The sequence below is a fragment of the Lepidochelys olivacea genome, assembly GCF_965140295.1.
Source record: "Lepidochelys olivacea isolate rLepOli2 genome assembly, chromosome: 1".
Classification (NCBI taxonomy): Eukaryota; Metazoa; Chordata; order Testudines; family Cheloniidae; genus Lepidochelys; species Lepidochelys olivacea.
In genome coordinates, this window is record NC_140411.1 from 178,939,777 (window position 1) to 178,960,438 (window position 20,662).

The window sequence follows — 20,662 nt, forward strand, 5'->3', positions numbered from 1 at the left end:
AGGCAGCACCTGACAATTAACTCTCACTTCCTCTCCAGAGAAGGACTTTGTAACTGGTTTGCAGTTTGTTGTAAAGAGGACACAGGATCATTGAGGGTAACATTTTGCCTCATTGTCTTTCAAGTGCCTGGATGTTCTTGTCTGGACAGCCATTGTGTTGCCTTCATGCACAGACCACGCTGAATTTTAACATTTTAAGCATATAATAAACATTCCATTACCTCCAATGTAAGTTAAATCAATTCTGACATTTAAGGAAATTCAAATAAATCCATACTAGTTACACCGTAACTTTACCTCACTGCCCAGGTCACATACAGCATTCATAAAATTGCTACATAACCGTATTCTTAGATCATTACATAGCAGTTCCATGATGGTCACAGCATTTTCACTTCAAGCATTTTTTAAAAAAAAGTTCCAATGACTTCATACCACAACTTGGTATATAACCTGAATTATGAAATTTTAAAAATATGATTCCTTAGCTTGAGCAAATACATTATTAGGGAACACTTACAGTTAATCATGCTAAGGAGTAAAGTACTGTTTATGGAGTAATTGTATCTACTCTGATTAAGTCATATAGGGGCTGTTTACACAGCTGACCTGAAATCTACTTCAGAGTCAAAACCTTATGACAGGTTTCAGAGTAGCAGCCGTGTTAGTCTGTATCCTCAAAAAGAAAAGGAGTACTTGTGGCACCTTAGAGACTAACAAATTCATTTGAGCATAAACTTTCGTGAGCTACAGCTCACTTCACTGGATGCATGCAGTGGAAAATACAGTGGGGAGATTTATATACATAGAGAACATGAAACAAAGGGTGTTACCATACACACTGTAAGGAGAGTGATCAGGTAAGGTGAGCTCTTGTCAGCAGGAGAGCGGGGGTGGGGTGTGGGTAACCTTTTGTAGTGATAATCAAGATGGGCCATTTCCAGTAGTTGACAAGAACATCTGAGGAACAGTGTGTGGGGGGGACATGGAGAAATAGTTTTACTTTGTGTAATGACCCATCCACTCCCAGTCTTTATTCAAGCCTAAGTTAATTGTATCCAGTTTGCAAATTAATTCCAATTCAGCAGTCTCTCACTGGAGTCTGTTTTCGAAGTTTTTTTGTTGAAGAATTGCCACTTTTAGGTCTGTAATCGCGTGACCAGAGAGACTGAAGTGTTCTCCAACTGGTTTTTGAATGTTCTAATTCTTGACGTCTGATTTGTTTGAGGAAAGACTCATGAGCCTCCTTTTGACACATGATGCGTGAAGCTGCTACGTACCGGATGTACATTTTTAAAACATACTTTGGTGACTAAAAGGTTTCCTTCATTTCCTTTTCCTCCCCACAATCTTCTGCATTTTTTAATAAGACATTTACTAGTTTTCTGTAATACAATAATGTTTCAGAGATACAGGTTGATAGGCCTGAGTTTAGGGGAAAATTTGGATAACTCCATGAGCCAACTCTCTTTGCTGGTGGTTTCTACCTTGTGTTTCTAGGAAAGGGAAACATTTGCCCCACCTCTCAGTAGATGAACCACTTTGAGTGTATTTGTATTTCCTTACTTTCTTCCTTCCCCCGTTGTGTGGAAAGGGATAATTTGCACCGTGATTTTTTATTTTTTTTTAGCTTTTGTAACTCAGGCTTCCCCCCAACACACACACTTTTAAATATTTCATTGTTTTCTTTAATATAGTAACATCTGATATTTCAATATCAATAGCAACATCATATTAGCCATGTAACACTGCAAAGAGAGAAATGCATCTCTGCTATCAATAGGGTTCATAATTCATAACTAATCCACATTTTCTTTGCCTTATTAGCTCCTGTACTATGATATTATATCAATGCAAGGCAGGAAGGAGCTCCCTAATTGGTAGTATTGATAGAATGCTATTTAGATCTACAGATGTAATAAACAATCAGCCAAATATTTAAGAAAATATGCATGAAGGAAATTACAAATTCAAACTAGAACTGTCAAACTGTGACTATCAATATTTGCATTTCAATAACTTCATGTGAACGGCTGCGTGCAATCTGCTAGGACATGGGCTGAGTGGAATTCAGTCAGAGACTCATTTCTTAATGACCTAACTTCTCAGTCTGTAAATATCAGAAGTATCTTTTGTTTATGTTGGTCACAAACTGGCATTAAAACATCCTTAGAGGAAGTTTGTTAATCCCTCAAAAATCTTATAAAAATATGTAATATGTGGATAATTTTAAGTTACAGAGACCTTTGCTCTAATAAACCTAGCCACTGAAAAGTTGTGTTAGCAGAACTAAATTTCTTGATATTGGGAATTGTTTAGCTTTATTATTATTGCTGTCCTGAACAAAAAATGGAGTACATTAAAAAAAAAAAAAAAAACTTACTTCATTATCTGTGGACTCATGAAGGCCAGAATATCAGCTGCAACTTTCAGAATGGCAACTTTAATCAATAAAAATCTAAACGTTTGCCACAGAGGATAAAGCAGAGATGGTTTCTGGAAACTTGCTTTCTCTGATATCATCCCTTTGTCACAAGGAGCCTGTCAATTTACAAAAGAGACACACACAATAAAGACAAAGATTTTAACACAAAAATGCAGAGTGAACATTTCAGTCCCCAGAAAAATCATGGAGCAGGTCCTCAAGGAATCAATCCTGAAGCACTTACATGAGGGGAAAGTGATCAGGAACAGTCAGCATGGATTCACCAAGGGAAGGTCATGCCTGACTAATCTAATCACCTTCTATGATGAGATTACTGGTTCTGTGGATGAAGGGAAAGCAGTGGATGTGTTATTCCTCGACTTTAGCAAAGCTTTTGACACGGTCTCCCACAGTATTCTTGTCAGCAAGTTAAAGAAGTATGGGCTGGATGGATGCACTACAAGGTGGGTAGAAAGTTGGCTAGATTGTCGGGCTCAACGGGTAGTGATCAATGGCTCCATGTCTAATTGGCAGCCGGTATCTAGCGGAGTGCCCCAAGGGTCAGTCCTGGGGCCGGTTTTGTTCAATATCTTCATAAATGATCTGGAGGATGGTGTGGATTGCACTCTCAGCAAATTTGCGGATGATACTAAACTGGGAGGAGTGGTGGACACGCTGGAGGGCAGGGATAGGATACAGAGGGACCTAGACAAATTGGACGATTGGGCCAAAAGAAATCTGATGAGGTTCAATAAGGATAAGTGCAGGGTCCTGCACTTAGGACGGAAGAACCCAATGCATAGCTACAGACTAGGGACCGAATGGCTAGGCAGCAGTTCTGCGGAAAAGGACCTAGGGGTGACAGTGGACGAGAAGCTGGATATGAGTCAGCAGTGTGCCCTTGTTGCCAAGAAGGCCAATGGCATTTTGGGATGTATAAGTAGGGGCATAGCGAGCAGATCGAGGGACGTGATCGTCCCCCTCTATTCGACATTGGTGAGGCCTCATCTGGAGTACTGTGTCCAGTTTTGGGCCCCACACTACAAGAAGGATGTGGATAAATTGGAAAGAGTCCAGCGAAGGGCAACAAAAATGATTAGGGGTCTGGAACACATGACTTATGAGGAGAGGCTGAGGGAACTGGGATTGTTTAGTCTGCAGAAGAGAAGAATGAGGGGGGATTTGATAGCTGCTTTCAACTACCTGAGAGGTGGTTCCAGAGAGGTGGTTCTAGACTATTCTCAGTGGTGGAAGAGGACAGAACAAGGAGCAATGGTCTCAAGTTGCAGAGGGGGAGGTTTAGGTTTGATATTAGGAAAAACTTTTTCACTAGGAGGGTGGTGAAACACTGGAATGCGTTGCCTACGGAGGTGGTGGAATCTCCTTCCTTAGAAGTTTTTAAGGTCAGGCTTGACAAAGCCCTGGCTGGGATGATTTAATTGGGGATGAGTCCTGCTTTTGAGCAGGGGGTTGGACTAGATGACCTCCTGAGGTCCCTTCCAACCCTGATATTCTATGATTCTATGAGTGTCAACAAAGAGTGTCAATCTACAGCAACGGGCACACCTATAGTGCTGTGGAGCATACTTCTTCCAACTCAGTGAGGGGGAGGGATAGTCTAAATTCTTTTTGCACAGAAATATTTCTATCTAGTAATCCTTTACAAAAGGGGGAATAAGGGTTCTGCAATCATCCTTCAGTATCACAAAAAGGCAATTTATTACCATGGGTAGGCCAACAACAGAAAAAGTCTTCCTCAAAAAATGATAGTTGGAACGTCCAAAAATCTGTTAGACATGTTGGAGGAAGCCTTTTGTACTGTATAGAGATCTAGATAAGTAAGTGGCTTTTCAGTGTATCTTTTTGCTTTCCAGTGGGAATTGTAACAACTGCTATATTTAACAGGTTTCAGAGTAGCAGCCGTGTTAGTCTGTATTCGCAAAAAGAAAAGGAGTACTTGTGGCACCTTAGAGACTAACCAATTTATTTGAGCATGAGCTTTTGTACGCTACAACTCACTTCATCAGATGCATTCCGATGAAGTGAGCTGTAGCTCACGAAAGCTTATGCTCAAATAAATTTGTTTGTCTCTAAGGTGCCACAAGTACTCCTTTTCTTTTTGTTATATTTAAGGTTGCCTAAGAATTTCTATTCTAATGGTGTGATGTTAGTTGCTAAATAGCTTTCTAAATCTTAACCTGGCACACTGAAATTTTCCAAGTTAAGTCTCTAATCAAAAATGAATATTCTTATAAATTCTGAGCAAAAACAAACCTACCCTTCTTGGGTATTACAAGAGTGAGGGGGTGAAGGCAGAGAGTTCCACAAATCAGCTGGGGTTAGAAAGGTGGCATCCAGAAAAGAAATGGCCCTGTAAGGTCTGAAGCCTTTTGGAACATAACTCTGGGGCACAGCCCCAAGATCAGAGCTGCCAGACCTCAACACCCTGCCGACCATATCATGCAGAAGCCGGAGTCCCCTGATGATCTGATCTTGACTGGCCATCAAGAAAAGTTTGTCTGCCTTATTGGGAATGGTGAGCACTGTATGCTCCTAAGACTCTCAGGACAGAGGATCTTCATATAGACTTCCTAAGGTTATGGCAATCCTGCAGTATAAGTCCATAATGTGAAACTTCAAAAAATAAACAAAAAACCCACAAACACCTATCATAAAACAACCCCCCAGGAAATTTCATTAAAACATTACACTGGAGCCTGCTCTACACTGCAGAATCTTACTTATGGTTGTAATACACCGGGCATCTACACATACCAGTGCTTGCAATGGTGCACAAGTGTTGCCAGAACCTTAGACAATTGCTTTTTGCTTAGAGCAGTGATTGTCAACCTTTTTTCATGTGTGGACCCCTAAATTTCAAATGGAGGTGTGGACCCCTTTGGAAATTCCAGCCGTAGTTCACGGACCCTTACCATAGAAGTCAGACTGAAAATTGGTTGAACATAGTTCAACTATAAATGTTGCATGTGCTCAGCACAGCAGTTAATGCAGCTTGAGAAAGGGCGCTGAACTGTGGGCATATATGGTAACGACACCACTTCCGGACTTCGATCTGTTGGTGGGGGTATTCACATACTTTTGATTGATCAGAACAACAGAATGCCTTTTCTGGGAGCTGAAACATTTTATTTTCATAGTCATCTTTCCCGGACCCCTTTGACACAGTCTGCGGACCTCCAGGGACCCGCAGACCACAGGTTGAAAATCACTGGCTTAGAGCAAAACTCATTACCATTGCTAATGGGAGCTAAACATATATACTGAAGCACTTTTGTCTGGTACTCTGAACTAGTGCACCCATCAAGGGAGGGCAGACTATATGGAAATCTATGGGGTGCTTGTGAAGATATTTGATATAAATCATTGCAAGAATTTAATTAAGTTTTGACAAGGATTTTTCGGGATGCCTAATATAAATTTAGAAAAAGGTAAGGGTTAGTGATGTTACTTATTGCTATCACCGTTACCTTTAATCCTTTTGTTGCCTTTAAGAGTTCCTTCCTCCAATGCTTTTCAAAGTTGGGACATACAGTATATGGAGAGTCACTTTCATTCAATTCAAACAGGTCCTCTCTTTCCAATGGTTTCTTGTAGCCTAAAGTTATTATTCTGAAAGGAAAATACATACTTTAATAAGTGAACTATTACAAGAAACACAAAGCAGCCAAATCAAACAGGAATCCTAACTGAGAAGCTTTATACACATAATATAATACTTATAAATGAGCTCTACATTCACAATAATAAATAATGTATAATATAAAAGGCAAAATTGTGGAACCCACCTACAGTCAACTTGACTATACTGAAACTATAGTTATAGTAAACAAGGGCCCAATCCAAAATCCCCAGACCTGAACACCCTCAATGAGGAAAACCTGCACTTCAGCATTCACCTGTAGTTATGAAGTTAAGGAGAATAAAAATTTCTAGTTATTTCAACAGCAAATCTGGTTAGTGACTGTCCATTTATTATGATAATCTACACAGAAAATACAATGTGGAGTCCCTGTGGCACCTTAGAGACTAACAAATTTATTTGGGTATAAGCTTTCGTGGGCTAGAACCCACTTCATCAGATGCATAGAGTGGAAAATACAATAGCAGGTATAAATACACAGCACATGAAAATATGGGAGTTGCCTTACCAAGTGGGAGGTCAGTCTAACGAGACAATTCCATTAACAGTAGGATACCAAGGGAGGAAAAATCACTTTTGTAGTGGTAATGAGAGTGGCCCATTTCAAACAGTTGACAAGAAGGTGTGAGTAACAGTAGGGGGAAATTAGTACAGGGAAAAATTAGGTTTTGTAATGACCCAACCACTCCTAGTCTTTATTCAGGCCTAATTTGATGGTGTCCAGTTTGCAAATTAATTCCAGTTCTGCAGTTTCACATTGGAGTCTGTTCTTCTTTATAATAGGATTCCACCCTACTGTGACTCATCCTTAACCAGGGTACGCAGGGACAAACAGAAACTGGGTTTTAGTATAAGTCTACAATAAGCTTACAATAGATCTTGAGTTGTTTAAATTTGGGGCCATATTATACCCTTTGCTGTTAGATACAGAAGAGCTAAAATGGATGTAAATAATGGTCATAATCACTCTGAACCCACAGGAATCCCCCCCCCCCCAAGAACAATGAAAGGAACCTGTAGGTTTTGGGAGTATGAAAGGAACCTGTAGGTTTTGGGAGGGGGCAGAGCAACCAAATCTGCAAAAATTAATGCTGATGTCAAAGTCAATTAATTTTTTAAGAAAGTTCCAAAAGTTTGGAAAGCAACAGATATGAAACAACCAGATGTCACTGCATAGGTCTACCGGGGTCCCAACATGGCAAGATTAAGTCATTGCTTAGAGTCCCAACCCCTGGAGTCAGGTGGTAAGATCAGAATTTCACCATTCATTTTACAAAAAAAAAAAAGGTTCTAGGCCTCAGGGATTCAAAGAAAATTTTAAAATGTGACCTGAGTATAATGGTACCTGTCTGACTCAGGAGAGAACCTGAAACAATGCCTCTACGAGCAGTGAACTGCCCCACTGGTCTCAATTCTGAATCCTGGTGCTCCCCCAAAAGACAGAGGAGTCCACTGAAGGGCCCAATGTGGGTTGTGCCTAAAGCCCCAGATTGCCTTAATCTCATTCTGGAAGCATGATGAAATGTTATGAGTTAGTTATATAATAATCAGTTTGAGATTTCCCAGTTCAGACTGCAGAAGCCTAATATTACTTAATCCCTAAGTGTCCTTTACTGGAGAGACAAGGTGGGTGAGGCAATATCTTTTATTGGACCAACTTCTGTTAGTCAGAGACAAGCTTTCAAGCCACACAGAGCTCTTCTTCAGGTCTGGGAAAGGAACTCCTAGCATCACAGCAAAATTGCAAGGTGGAACAGATACAGACAAACAGCTTAAACTCCCTTATAGCTTTCCACACTCTCACACTAGAATCAACTTCCTGTTCACCATCATCATCTTAAACAATGGAACCATTCAGATAATCATATAAAAGAAACCCACAGACCATCACACCCACCTTCATAGATCCAGTAATCACCCCAAGCACACCAATAAATTTGTTATCTACAGCCAGGCACTCAGACACCACAGTGTTGGATCATATTAAAGAAGTTCTGTATTAAAATCACAAATGAGTTTGATTCCCCAGAGTTTAAATTCCAGGGTATTACTAATTAAGAGGTCTCTTGGTTTTTGGTACTGTTTCTCTCCCTCTATGTGTGAAACTTGCAAGCTGCTAATTGTGTTAGTACATTCTAAGACAGAGTCTGTTCTCAAAGCAATTCACAGAGAGAGAGACTCAAAGCAATACTCTAACAACAGAAACAGCACCCAGAGACTCCCCGCCCTTTTGTTGTATTAACCATTGTGATTAAAATAGAGATAGAGGATGTATGTGGATGGATGCTTGGTGTGGATAATAACTGAATGATCAGGGAGGTGCCAGCCTAAGAATCCAGTGTCCATCGGCTGAAGAAGGCGTCAAGTGGAAATAACCAGAGGACCCCCGGAGGGCAGGCTGGAATCCACCCAACAGCCTCAAGAATGGGAGAACCAAAGTGAGCTGTAGCTCACGAAAGCTTATGCTCAAATAAATTGGTTAGTCTCTAAGGTGCACAAGTACTCCTTTTCTTTTTGCGAATACAGACTAACACCGCTGTTACTCTGAAACCTGTCAAAGAACAAGATAACATCTAGCAGCACGGAGCCGTCAGGAATGTGCTATCTGCTGATTGATTCAGCAACAGCATGATGAAGCAATTCCCATAGACTGCCATAGGAAGAAATTCCTATAAAAATAGATTCTAAAAAGTGAGAACTTTGGGGTCTGATTCTGCAAACCAACTTCCAGGAGCATCAGATGAGCATCTGACAAGGCCCTGCTCCCCCCTCATGTCCAGGCCACCTGGCCAGTGGCTTGGCATGAGCAACTCTAAGGCTGGTAACTATGAGAACAACCTTGCAGAACCTGTGTGTGTGTTTGTATGAATGAATGTGTGAATAAATATGAGATTGAATGGAATGTTATAGCTATAACTAACTGCTTACTATGATTCTTTCTGTATTCACAATAAATGTGGTATTTTGCCTTTTTCCCTTTAATAAGATCCTGCTGGTTTTAATTTATTGGTATAACAACAGAATATGCTCACACGAGAAAGTTACTGATATACACCTTAACACACTTAAAATCGCCTCTGCCAAACAAGGACACTGCACCAGAGGAGTAGATCGCATCATGGAACAGGCCACCCAAATACCCTGAAAGAACCTGCTTCAATACAGAAATAAACCCCCCTCAGATTACACACCCCTAGTCATCACATATCACCCCACACTGGAACCCAGATTGTCTATCATCAAACAACTACAACCCATACTTGATGGGGATCCCATCCTGAAAGAAATCTTTCCTGAATGCCCCCACCTCTGGCTTTCAGATAAACCCCCAACTCAAGCTCATCGTCAAAAGCAAACTCCCCACAGACCAGGACACACCAACTCAAAGCAGCACCAGATGTTGCCAGAACAGCAGATGCAAAACCTACAGACATAGCTCCACTGCTACAATGATCAACACCCCCAATAACACCCCTTTCAAGATCCCCGGATCCTACACATCCCTATCACAACATGCAGTGTACCTCATCCAGCGCACTAAATGCCCCAACAACAACTATGTGGGTGAAACCAGACAATCACTACACTCTCAAATGAACTAACACAGGAAAATGATAAAAGACAAAATCACCACCTCTGGATGAACACTTTTCACAAATTTCAGAGTAGCAGCCGTGTTAGTCTGTATTTGCAAAAAGAAAAGGAGGACTTGTGGCACCTTAGAGACTAACCAATTTATTTGAGCATGAGCTTTCGCGATGAAGTGAGCTGTAGCTCACGAAAGCTTATGCTCAAATAAATTAGTTAGTCTCTAAGGTGCCACAAGTACTCCTTTCCTTTTTACTTTTCACAAAGCGACATTTGACCTCTCAGTTCCCATCCTTAAAGGAAAGCTCCACAACACTTTCAAAAGATGAGCCTGGGAGCTTAAATTCATTACTCTGCTAGGCACAAAAAATAATGGACTGATCAGACACGCTGGATTTATGGCTTATTATGGGGTGGCCCAACTGTGGCTCATGAGCCGCATGCAGTTCTTTTACAGTTAAAGTGCGGCTTTCGGAGACCTCCACGCCCCCTCATCCCATTCTCCACCTACCAGGCCCGGGGGGTGGAGGCGGGGGGGCGAGGAGGGAAAGGGGAAGCTCTGGAACTCTGCTTTGCAATGGAGTGGTGGGGTAGGGGCTTCTGCCCAGCGAGGAGAGGGATGTTGGGGCTTCAGCCCCACAGGGCACACCTGCTGGGGCTTTGGGCTTCAGCAGGAGCAGGGCCAAGTAAGCTGGAAACATGCCAGGGGTGGAGAGGGGGCTCCAGCTTGCTCGGATGGTCCCTGGCAGCTGGGGTGACAGCGGGCTGCCCCCCACTTAGGCTCTGCTGCCAGGGACAGGGGCCGAGTGAGCCAAAATCCCCCCTGTACTTCCCGGCATGTTCGGCTCCTGTCCCTGGCGGCAGAGTCAGAGCAAGGTGTAGCCTCCCAGCCAGGCTCTCCCTGGCAGAAATGGCTCCGTCCCACTCCCCACCTGGCTGCCAGAGAGAGTAGATGAATATGCTGGTGGGGAGATGTAGGGAGAGAAGGACAGAGCTTCCCCCCGCAGGTAACCTGGTGCGGGGGAGACTGTCAGCCCTGGACTGGGCGCAGGGTGGGAAGTCACTGGGCAGAGGAGACATGTGGGGCGGTCATGTGTCCTCCCCTTTAGATTGTGCCCCACCAGTATGGGGAGGCACAAGTCATCTATGCCCACCTTGTCTCTCTAATATCCTGGGACCAAGAAGGCTGCAACTACACTTTACTGGAGAGTAATACATGATTTATTTAGAACGTTATCTAATAAAACAACATTTTAAATAAGTCTTTTAGAGCTCTCCAAAAAGGACACTTAAGTTTAAATAATATTGATTGCAACAAGTTGTGTAGTATTTATGTTACAGAAATCCTAAGGAGCTCCCTCAAGGAGATTATAGCATATATGCGTGTATACAGAGCACATGGATAACCTTTTCCATCACCAAGTTTTGCACAGACAGACAAGAAAATCAAAACCTTAAACAAAATTTGAACCTTTCTATTTTTGAAGAAAGTTGTGACCTTAATATTCATAAGTCAATGTCTGTAATAAAAGTGATGAGTTCTAAATGTTATGCAAATTGTGCGAGAACTGGAAACTTTAACTTGCAACACTACTGTATTCAAGACCATGGATTAAATCCTGGGTCCACTGAAATCAATGACAAAACTCTAACTTTAATGGAGTTAGGTTTTCACCATATAATGTGAAAGTTTGAAAATTAGGCTAAGCAAAAAAGAATCAGATACTAAAGTTTAAGAATATTACAATAGTAATGTAGAACAAAGCAAAAAACAGCTGTTACTTGTAAACTGACTTTAATAATATTTTTAATATTTCTCTTTCTCAGAACTATAGGCTTACACTATACACTTACGTGCCTCACTGTTTATTTTGACTGACAGTATTTCCAGACTAAGCACGTGATGTAGAAGAAGTGCTAATAATGAGTAATGGTCAGGAGACAAAACGTGAAATTGCTTGAAATATCCTACAGAATGTTAAATGACAATAGGCAGTCCAACCTAAAGTAGCTGAGCTTTCTGTTCATACGAAGGTATGCTATACCTAAGGAGGAGAGGGGTTTTTAATCACTTGTTTAAATGACATGACTTGGAGGGAAGGAGAGAACATACATTAAAGAAGAATACACAGAAAATTAGTCATAACTGATCAACAGGGTTACTTGACTAATTTTCTGTAGGTCACACCAAAATATTTATTCTGGTAATTGTATTACCACACACAACACTGGGAAACATACATGTGTATTTTCTAATGAAGGGGATCTTGTGCATAGCTCCCACTGACTTAGAGCATTTTATAATTGTTAATTAAAGTGCTAAACATTATCTGTTTGTTATTAGTAAGAATCAGGCAATCTAAAACATTAGTATGTGCCTAGAACTACAGGACCAGTACATTAGGAAGTAACTGTTAAGAAGTGACTTGTAGGAATTGCAAACTGTGGCTTTAGAACACTGTTCTAATAGCACACTCATTCTGGATTAAAATGCAAGGTTGCATAAAGGGATGGAATGCATGTATGACTTGTGCCTAAACCAACTGAGCATAAGCACTAATAAATAACTTTAATTCTCACCTGCTATACCAGGAATATGTTATCTTACTGAAGAAGGAAGCATTTTCTTCAGGACTGCATTTCTATTAATAAAAATAAACCAAACACAATTCATGTTATTTGAAAGGCAGAGGAAAATGAATCTGTACTTCACATTTTTCCTTAGAAACTTAAGCATTAAGAGAACCATTCTCCCCTGGATCAATGTTAATGTGAGTTAAATTTATATATCTCAGATAATAAACTCCAAGTCCAGTACACAAAGTTGTAACTAAAAATAAATTTTCTTCATATTTAATATTCCAGTGATATAACCTATATTTTCTAGGTAACACAGAAAACCTAGACCTAAATACTAGAATTTACTGCTATGATTTTCTCCTCATCATGATCAAGTGCCACAACTATCTCCCTTCTCTCTTTAACACAGAAGACACATGGAATGAGAGAGAGGTTTAAGGCTACTTGATTCAATGGGCACAACTCATCTCCAGTGGAAAGTGGATGTAAAATGCTACCATTTTACATTGATCTGGTAGTGGTTTTTTACCCACTTTGCACTGATGTAAACAACTACAGCAACAGTGAATCAGGCCTAACATAAGTAAAACTACCTTAAAATTTCTAAAACTAAAAATTGTTGCCTTACTATTTGGCCAACTAAACTATCAGGGGAAAATAAATTAAACATCATCTAGTAAAAAAAAGGCATTACTCACCAGTTTATCAAATAATAAATGAAAGATTTAAGAATCTAACTATAAATAAATTATATAATTGCTCAGATAAATGTGTACAGATATAGTGTGTCCTCCTGGTTAACAAAAAGAAGCTCCACATTTAGTGTAAAGGCTACATTTAGTTGCAAATCAACATGTTTTAATGGTTACCAACCAATGAGGAAACAACCTTTCTTTAGGAAAATAACTAAAAAATACCAATGCAAAACAAGATTAAAATCAGTTACTTAAATGAAGATTTCTTTCTTGCTGATTTAAATTATGATTAAAATCTGTGAATGGATGTTCATCCCTTGCCTCCCCATTAATTCAAAGGGTGTATGTCGGGACAAGTTTACAGCACTGTCTCAGACTAGTCACTCACATTTTCACTTCCTGACACTGACCCTATTTAAAAGCATTAATCTAAAATCTAATCAATCTAAAAGTACTTTTAGATATTACACCTGTTCCAGAGTTCCCCTGCCAATCTTTCTGCTTTTAGAAGCACATTTTCCTATTTTAGTATTTTTCACTGTATTAAAGCCTCAAAACAATGGGAATCACTATTTTTGCAGTTATAATAATATTTGGTATTACTTTCACTGCTAGTTATTAAAAAATCTGATTTTTGTTCAGTTTTATTATACAGCTTTACCATCTTGTTACATAGACTGGTTTCCCATTCCTAGCTCATGGAGGTGCTCTTCAATGAGCCAAGTGATATGGTGACTGAGCAACAAGATACCTTTTAAGTCCTATGACTTGTTTTGAATTTTTAAAATTAGGGAAATTTTCCAATTTGGAGAATGAGGAGAGGGAAATCTGAAGTGAAGGCACTTTCTGATGATGATGTTGATGATTAAGAAAATGTTTCTTTGCTAATTTTTAATTTGTAGTATATACAGACCCTTAATGGGGTTGACTGAGTCTCCAAAGTTGCAGTCCAATCAAGAAAATCATTGCTCAATTGAAAATTTCTAAAAATATTTTATCCAGAGGCAACAGCACTTTTTACTAAGGATACAGGACATATTTTGAGTGCAGATGTTACCATAACACTAATGATACAGTGTCATCATCAAGGTAGATTGACTTAAATCATAGATTTTAATCATAATTTAAATCAGCAAGAAAGAAATCTTCATTTAAATAACTGATTTTAATCTTGTTTTGCATTGGTATTTTTTAGTTATTTTCCTAAAGAAAGGTTGCTTCTCATTAACCATTAAAACATGTTGATTTGCAACTAAATATAGCCTTTACACTAAATTTGGAGCTTCTTTTTGTTAACCAGGAGGACACACTATATCTATACACATTTATCTGAGCAATTATATAATTTAATTTATTTTTATTTAGATTCTTAAATCTTTCATTTATTATTTGATAAACTGGTGAGTGATGCCTTTTTTTTTTTTTACTGGATGATGTTAATTTTTTTTCCGTATGTGACTTGTGTCAAGCTGGAAATTCAAATTTAATCAGAAATGCACAAAAATGCACCATTTAAAATGTTTCAGTTGTTAAATAAAATTACCTTAACTGTGCTGGATAAATAAGAAAAAAGTTTATCACAGTTTATCAAAACATGCTTGCCATTTAAAACTAAATGATTTCTTAAACAATCAAACAAAGTAGTATCTGTAGTCAGTGAATTGAACTGACCACATCCTTCAAGATTTTAGAACCACTAAATCTCATCCTCATGCATTTAGTTTTTATTCAAAGACTGGAAGAGGAAAACAGGCCTTCCATTTTCCCAACTGGTTTCTTAACTTTTTAAGTGAACTAGTCATTGAACTTAACAGGTTGATTAAAGTGAAATAAGGAAAATGTACTCTTTGCCCCTGAAAATAAAAAAGCAACTGCTGTCAAAAGCTGGTTAGCTTCACAAACTCTGGTTGCAGGTGCTTATCCAGTGACTTACATCATGCCAATGGTTTGGTTTTCTTTACAATTTGGCAGCCAACAGATATTGCTTATTTTTTTAATTTAATTTAAATTATTGTAATGTATTATAATATGTTTTTTAGGCCATAACACATGCATTAATTTCACACCAGTCTCTCACTTTGATCCAAACTACAGCCTGCAAATCCTTTTACATGTGTACCACTCAGGCCCTGATACTGTAATTCTAATCTAAGAGCATAAACGGCTGGTTTTTTTTTTTTCTCATATTAAAATATCAACTCAGGTCCCATGGTGTTAGGCACTGTTCAAATATGTAGTGAGAGACCATCTCTGCCGAAAAGGCTTACAATTATACAGACAACACAGAAAAGGAATGGGAAGGGAAAGATAAGCACAGAAACAAAGCGTCCTCTTGTTGGTTTCTCTTACTCTGAAATCAGTTTACATTCTGTTCATGGAATTTTACTTATTCTAATACTAGCCTGAGGGAGGCACAAAAGAGAATGTAAAGGAGAGGAAAGAAAATGCATAGGACAGGGAGAATCCTAAAAAGAGTGATAGCAGGAAAGATTTACCAAAGTGGAGGAAGCAGGAAGTGCAAGGTTCCTAGCATGTTTTTGTTTTGTTTTTTTAGGGGTCAGGGGTGTAAACCGGGGAGGGATGTTACAAGACCTCCCAAAGAAAGGTGATGTGAGACTCACTTGGAGTTATCCGAGTGAAGGGAGCGAGATGTGCAAGATATCTCGGATAAACAACGGCCAGAAGAAAGGGGATGCGAGACTCACTGGGACCTGACACAGTCCTGACCCCTATTTCCAAGACGGTATATTTACCTAACGTCACATTTTAAAGAGCCCTCAGAAGACTGCCCCTATCCCGCAATCACCTTCCTCCCCCCAAATCCTTTAACTCTTGATTAGGACCTTTTTACTTCCGCGCACCGCCCCTCCCTGGTTTTGCCTCATATAACGACCAGGTTTCCATTAAAAAAACAAGGGGACCAAGAAGCCCGGGATCCTGCCCCCAGCAGTGATCGCATGGAACTGCTCCGGGGAAACCGCTGGACCGAGCCCCACCAAGCCAGCCATTAGGTGACTTTAGCCTGGGCCAGGCTCAGACCTGGTGCAGGCAGCGGGAGCGGCGGGTCTGTGCGCTGTACACGGCTGGCGGGGGAGCGACCGGAGGGGGCCCAGCACAGGCCAGGCGGCCCTAGCACAAGCGCCCCTGTCCGCCGCCCGCCGCCACGCCCCATCCCTGCCGGGCTGCACGGGCAGAGAGGGGCTCAGTCCCCAGCCGGGCTCTCCACGCAACCGCCCCGCCAGTCGCGCCCGGCGGCTGCGGCCGGGACCCCTCGCCAACCCAGCGGGGCCGGGTTACCTTCTGGCTGAGCGGAGGGAGGAGCTCGTAGGAGCCGCCCCCTCGCCCGCGCAGGGCGGCCGGCATGATCCGAGCGCGTCCTGCAGCCCCGCGGGGCGCCTGCCGTCAGGGGCTCCGCAGCCGCTCGGGGTGGCTCTGGATGCGGGGCAGGGCGGTAGCAGCAGCCGCCAGGGCTTGGCTGAGTGACAGCCAAGGGGCACCCAGTGCCGAGGGCAGCTCCGGGAGCCTGGGAGGAGCTGGCCCGTAGGCACCACCCACCTCCGCGTCTTGGCCCCAGCCCAGGCGCAAGGCCGTCGCCGCACTCTGCCCGCAAGCGGCGGCAGGGTCGGGTCACGGGGGTGGGAAGCAACCCCCGCCTGTTCCTGCGTCCCCGGGGCTTAGAGGCAGAGGCCAGAGCCCCTTGGAGGGAATGGGAGCGCTGCGCGTTAGCAGCGGGTGCCCCTGCCCAGAGCCGCGTGCTGGCTGACTGCGCGGGGGCGAGCACAGGCAGGGGTTCGGGGCTAACATCCCCCCTGGAGGCTTTTCGAGGTAGCGGTCCCGGCTCCAAGAGCAGGGCTCTCCGGTTGCGTTAAAGAGAAGGGCTTTTTATTGGACGCTGTGGGACACAGGTTAGGCTGGGGTCGCAGCTGACCGCCAGGGCAGGGTTTCCTCCTGCTCATGTTCGCCTTTCAGGCTTTCCCAGGGCCTAATTCTGACCCCCTGCTTTTTTGTGTGGACTAGTATCTTATGCCCCAGTCTCACTGGGACTCCTTGCACACTAAGGGACTTACTACTCAAGGTTGGGAAGGGTGGCAGAAGTACGCCTGTAATACCTCTAATGGCTCCTTCAGCGTGTGCTTTGGAGGATCCTCCCCATTCTCCCTCTAAATTTTTTGGGGACAGGGAGAGATTCACCAGGGACGCTCCTTGGTCCCCTTATCTTTGGGTAATCTAATCAGCAAACATAAATTCCACTACCAGCAGCGTGCTGAAAACTAACAGATCTACCTCTCTACTCCAGGCTGTCTTCTTCTATCCAAACTAAAATCTCAGCTTGTCTCTCATATCTCCTTGGGGTTGCTTAGTGTTCAGCTCAAGCTCAGCATAGCTGAAACAGAGTATTACTTTTTCTGTCAAGCCTTCCCCCATCTTCTTTCTCAATTACTGTAGCCAACACCACCATCCTGTCAGTTACTCAGACCTGTAACCTGGGTGCCATTTTCAACTCGGACCTCGCTCTAGATCCTCACACCCCTGCCACATGTAAAACATCTAAGATACTACCGTTCATCCACACAGCTAAATCACTTGTTCAAGCTTTCATCATCTCCCGTCTTGATCACTGGTGCATTTTCACTGGCCTTGACAAATACAACTTGCCCTACTCATGTCCATTCAGACTGCTGCTGCTGCAAAGATCATTTTCCTAGCCTGTCACTTTGATCATGTCACCCCTCTCTTTGAATCCCTCCACTGGCTCCCCCTTTTGTATCACATCAAACAAGCTGCTTGTCTTCACTTTCCCCACCCTATCATCTCTCATTCACTATCAAGATGACAATCACACCTCCAGTCAGCCCATGATGCCAGCCTATGCTGCTCACTTGTTAAATTTTCTAACATGTACCTTTGTGCTTTCTCTCATGCTGCCCCTTGTGCTTAGGAGAAGCTCCCCATAAACATTGGCAAACCAACCTCCTTGTCCCACTTCCGATTCCTCCTTAGAGCTCTCCTTTGCTACAAAAAACTCGACAATGTTGGAGTGCTGAGACCACTGCCGGTCATGCTGTGCAATATTTTCTCCTTGTACTCCCCGTCTGGACTCCCCCATGTGTATTCTCTTGTCTTATACTTAGATTGTAGGCTCTTTGGGTAAAGGACCATCTTTTGTTCTGTTTGTACAACACCTAGCACAATGGGATCCTAATCCATAACTGGAGCTATTAGGCTCGACACTAAAATAAATAATAATGTATTCCTCCATGCTGGAACCCTTTACTTAACTGCTGCCTGCTGTCACCTGTCACAGAGCATAGGCTGCTCTAAAATGACAGAAAGGGCTTTGATACAGAGACCTTGGGCCCAACTTTCTGATCTTATGAGCAGTATGTGGTTTAAAACCCGAGGGGCCGAAGGTGGGGACAAAGTTGGCCTTATGAGACTTGAGAATAGTTTTATCTCATAAAGCTCTTCAAAATGTTTGCATGCTATTGGCTCTCTGCAAACAAGTAACAATAACAGCATGCTAGCTTGCACACAAATGAACAAGCTGAGTAATAATGGTCACTAGCTGGTAGTATTGCAGTCTCGGGAGACTGAAGTTACCCAGGCCCAATGCATTAGCTGATTGCAATTCCATTTTTGGAACCACCTGAAAATAAAATAAAGCTGTCCACGATCTTGGTCTTCACAGATATGGATAACTGGAATCTGATCCAAGTCGTGCCCTCCTCCAGCTCCAAGCTCTGCCCTTAATCCCCTGCATGTTCCCCTACCTCATTGGATCTCCCTTTAGACCCATCCTTCCATGCCCCCCCCCCCACTCTCCTATCCCATTCCACTTTTAAAAGTTTGAAAATGTAAAGATTTATGGGCATGATTCTCAGTTACACTAAGGCCCTTTTATCCCATCCTGACAATGCAGAAAGGCCAAAGTGGGTGTAAGTTACATTTACACTCCCTTTAAGGTCCAGTAACATTCCCAGAGTTATGTAAACAGGTCTTAGTATAAATGAAAATCAGGCCCCTATACCTATAAATATGCATAGATGGTTCATGTTTCCTTAACTAGTGACTTCCTAGATTTTTAGTAATTGTGTTTGATGAGAAACATAATTGAGTAAACTTAAATGTAAACCAAGATAATTTTTGGAGTAGGAATTTTTCCAGTCTATGAATTATGACTCAAGACAGAACTGTTTAATCTTAAGTAATGTTCTCTCCACTTAACCAAGATAAGTGAAGTTATACTTTGCACACAGTGTTTTGTGCTGGACGCAGTGTTTTCCTTATGTGTATACTAAATAAGATATAATGGAAATTTTCTGCTTTACAATACATATAATGCACTGACACAAACAGTTCTCAAACCGAATTCTTTCCCCTACTTCATTGATTCTAACAATCCTAAATGCAGATTGTGTAGCATACACAGCTCAAGGACACAGAATAGTTGTATTAATTTTCCATTGGGTCTATCTTGTCTGGAAGTAGCATATCTGGTAGTTCTGGTTAAACGGACATTGGCAGGTTACAGGTAGCATCCTTAAAAAACAAGTTTACTTACCGGTGATATATGATAAAATAGAAATATTTACAACTCTCAATTTTCTCTTCATCTATACTGTTTACTCTTTCCATCTCATTCAATTTGGGTACTAGAAATAATCAATTCTAATCAAGTTGAAAATGGTTTCTTTGCATTAATAAAATGTTACACTATTTGCTTCACAAACAATCCAAAGTGATATTTACATCTAAATGAACTGGGTCAATTAAAAAGAGAAGATTAAAAAAAACTAATAGTAATAGAAATATTAACAGTCTACATTGAGCCTAAACTTTTTGTAACAGAAAAATTTCAAAGCAAAGTCATCCTTTCCACTCAATAGGATTATAGTATTATTTCTGTTGCCCTTTTCTTGCACAAAACCACAGCACTGTACATTTCTGTTTGTTACTGTAATGAGTTATACTTTGTTGCAAATATAAGCAAGGCAGTGAAAAATAGGAAAATTATTTCTTCTTGCATTATTCTGATTTTTCACAGTTTTGTGACAGTGATGTTTTCCCTTTGGTAAATAGTGGAATAGTTGTCTTCTTTTCATACAATTGCTGTAGTAATTCACTTGTCTTGCTGTTGGGTTAGAAATGAGCATTCCAGTAAAAGATTAAAAGCTACTCACAGAGGCAATAACAACACGTAGGTGACCTTTTGACCCATTGACACAAAGCTTGCATTCCTGATTTTAAAGCAAGCAAATAATATACCGAAAGATAAATTTATGGAAGGGTGACATCCCTTTTGTGGGTGCAAATCACACCCACAAAATGTGCATATAATCTTAATTATTAGTACATATAAGTAACCATGGGCACAAATCACATAGCTACAAGTGAAATGACTCAGATTTCCTCCCCAAATTATTTCGCAAGTCTTAACAGTACCAATAACTATGGAAGGCCAGATCTTAGCCCAGCTGAAAATATACCCTTGGTCTAGGAAAATTAAATCAAAGCAGATTCTGACACCTGAAAAAATCTGTTACCGTTTTTGATACTTTAGCCCAGGGATTGGCAACCTTTGACAGGCGGCCCATCAGGGAAATCCGCTCGCGGGCCGGGACTGTTTGTTTGCCTGCAGTGTCTGCAGGTTTGGCCGACTGCAGCTCCCACTGGCCGCGGTTTGCCATTCCAGGCCAAAGGGGGCTGCAGGAA

General features: G+C 41.5%; 1 protein-coding gene across 1 annotated transcript in view; it reads right to left on the reverse strand.

Moving 5' to 3' along the window:
* LOC311514308 (multidrug resistance-associated protein 1-like) overlaps window positions 1-16,439 on the reverse strand; it is a 58,583-nt gene extending 42,144 nt beyond the window's left edge. Inside the window, exons 1-4 of the mRNA XM_084616803.1 lie at window positions 16,247-16,439; window positions 12,255-12,316; window positions 5,914-6,055; window positions 2,384-2,541 (exon numbers count right to left, since the gene is read on the reverse strand). Coding sequence (XP_084472929.1) covers window positions 2,384-2,541; window positions 5,914-6,055; window positions 12,255-12,316; window positions 16,247-16,312 — 428 coding nt within the window. The 5' untranslated portion in view covers window positions 16,313-16,439. The remainder of the gene's footprint in view (window positions 1-2,383; window positions 2,542-5,913; window positions 6,056-12,254; window positions 12,317-16,246) is intronic.
* Between the last annotated feature and the right edge of the window lie 4,223 nt (window positions 16,440-20,662).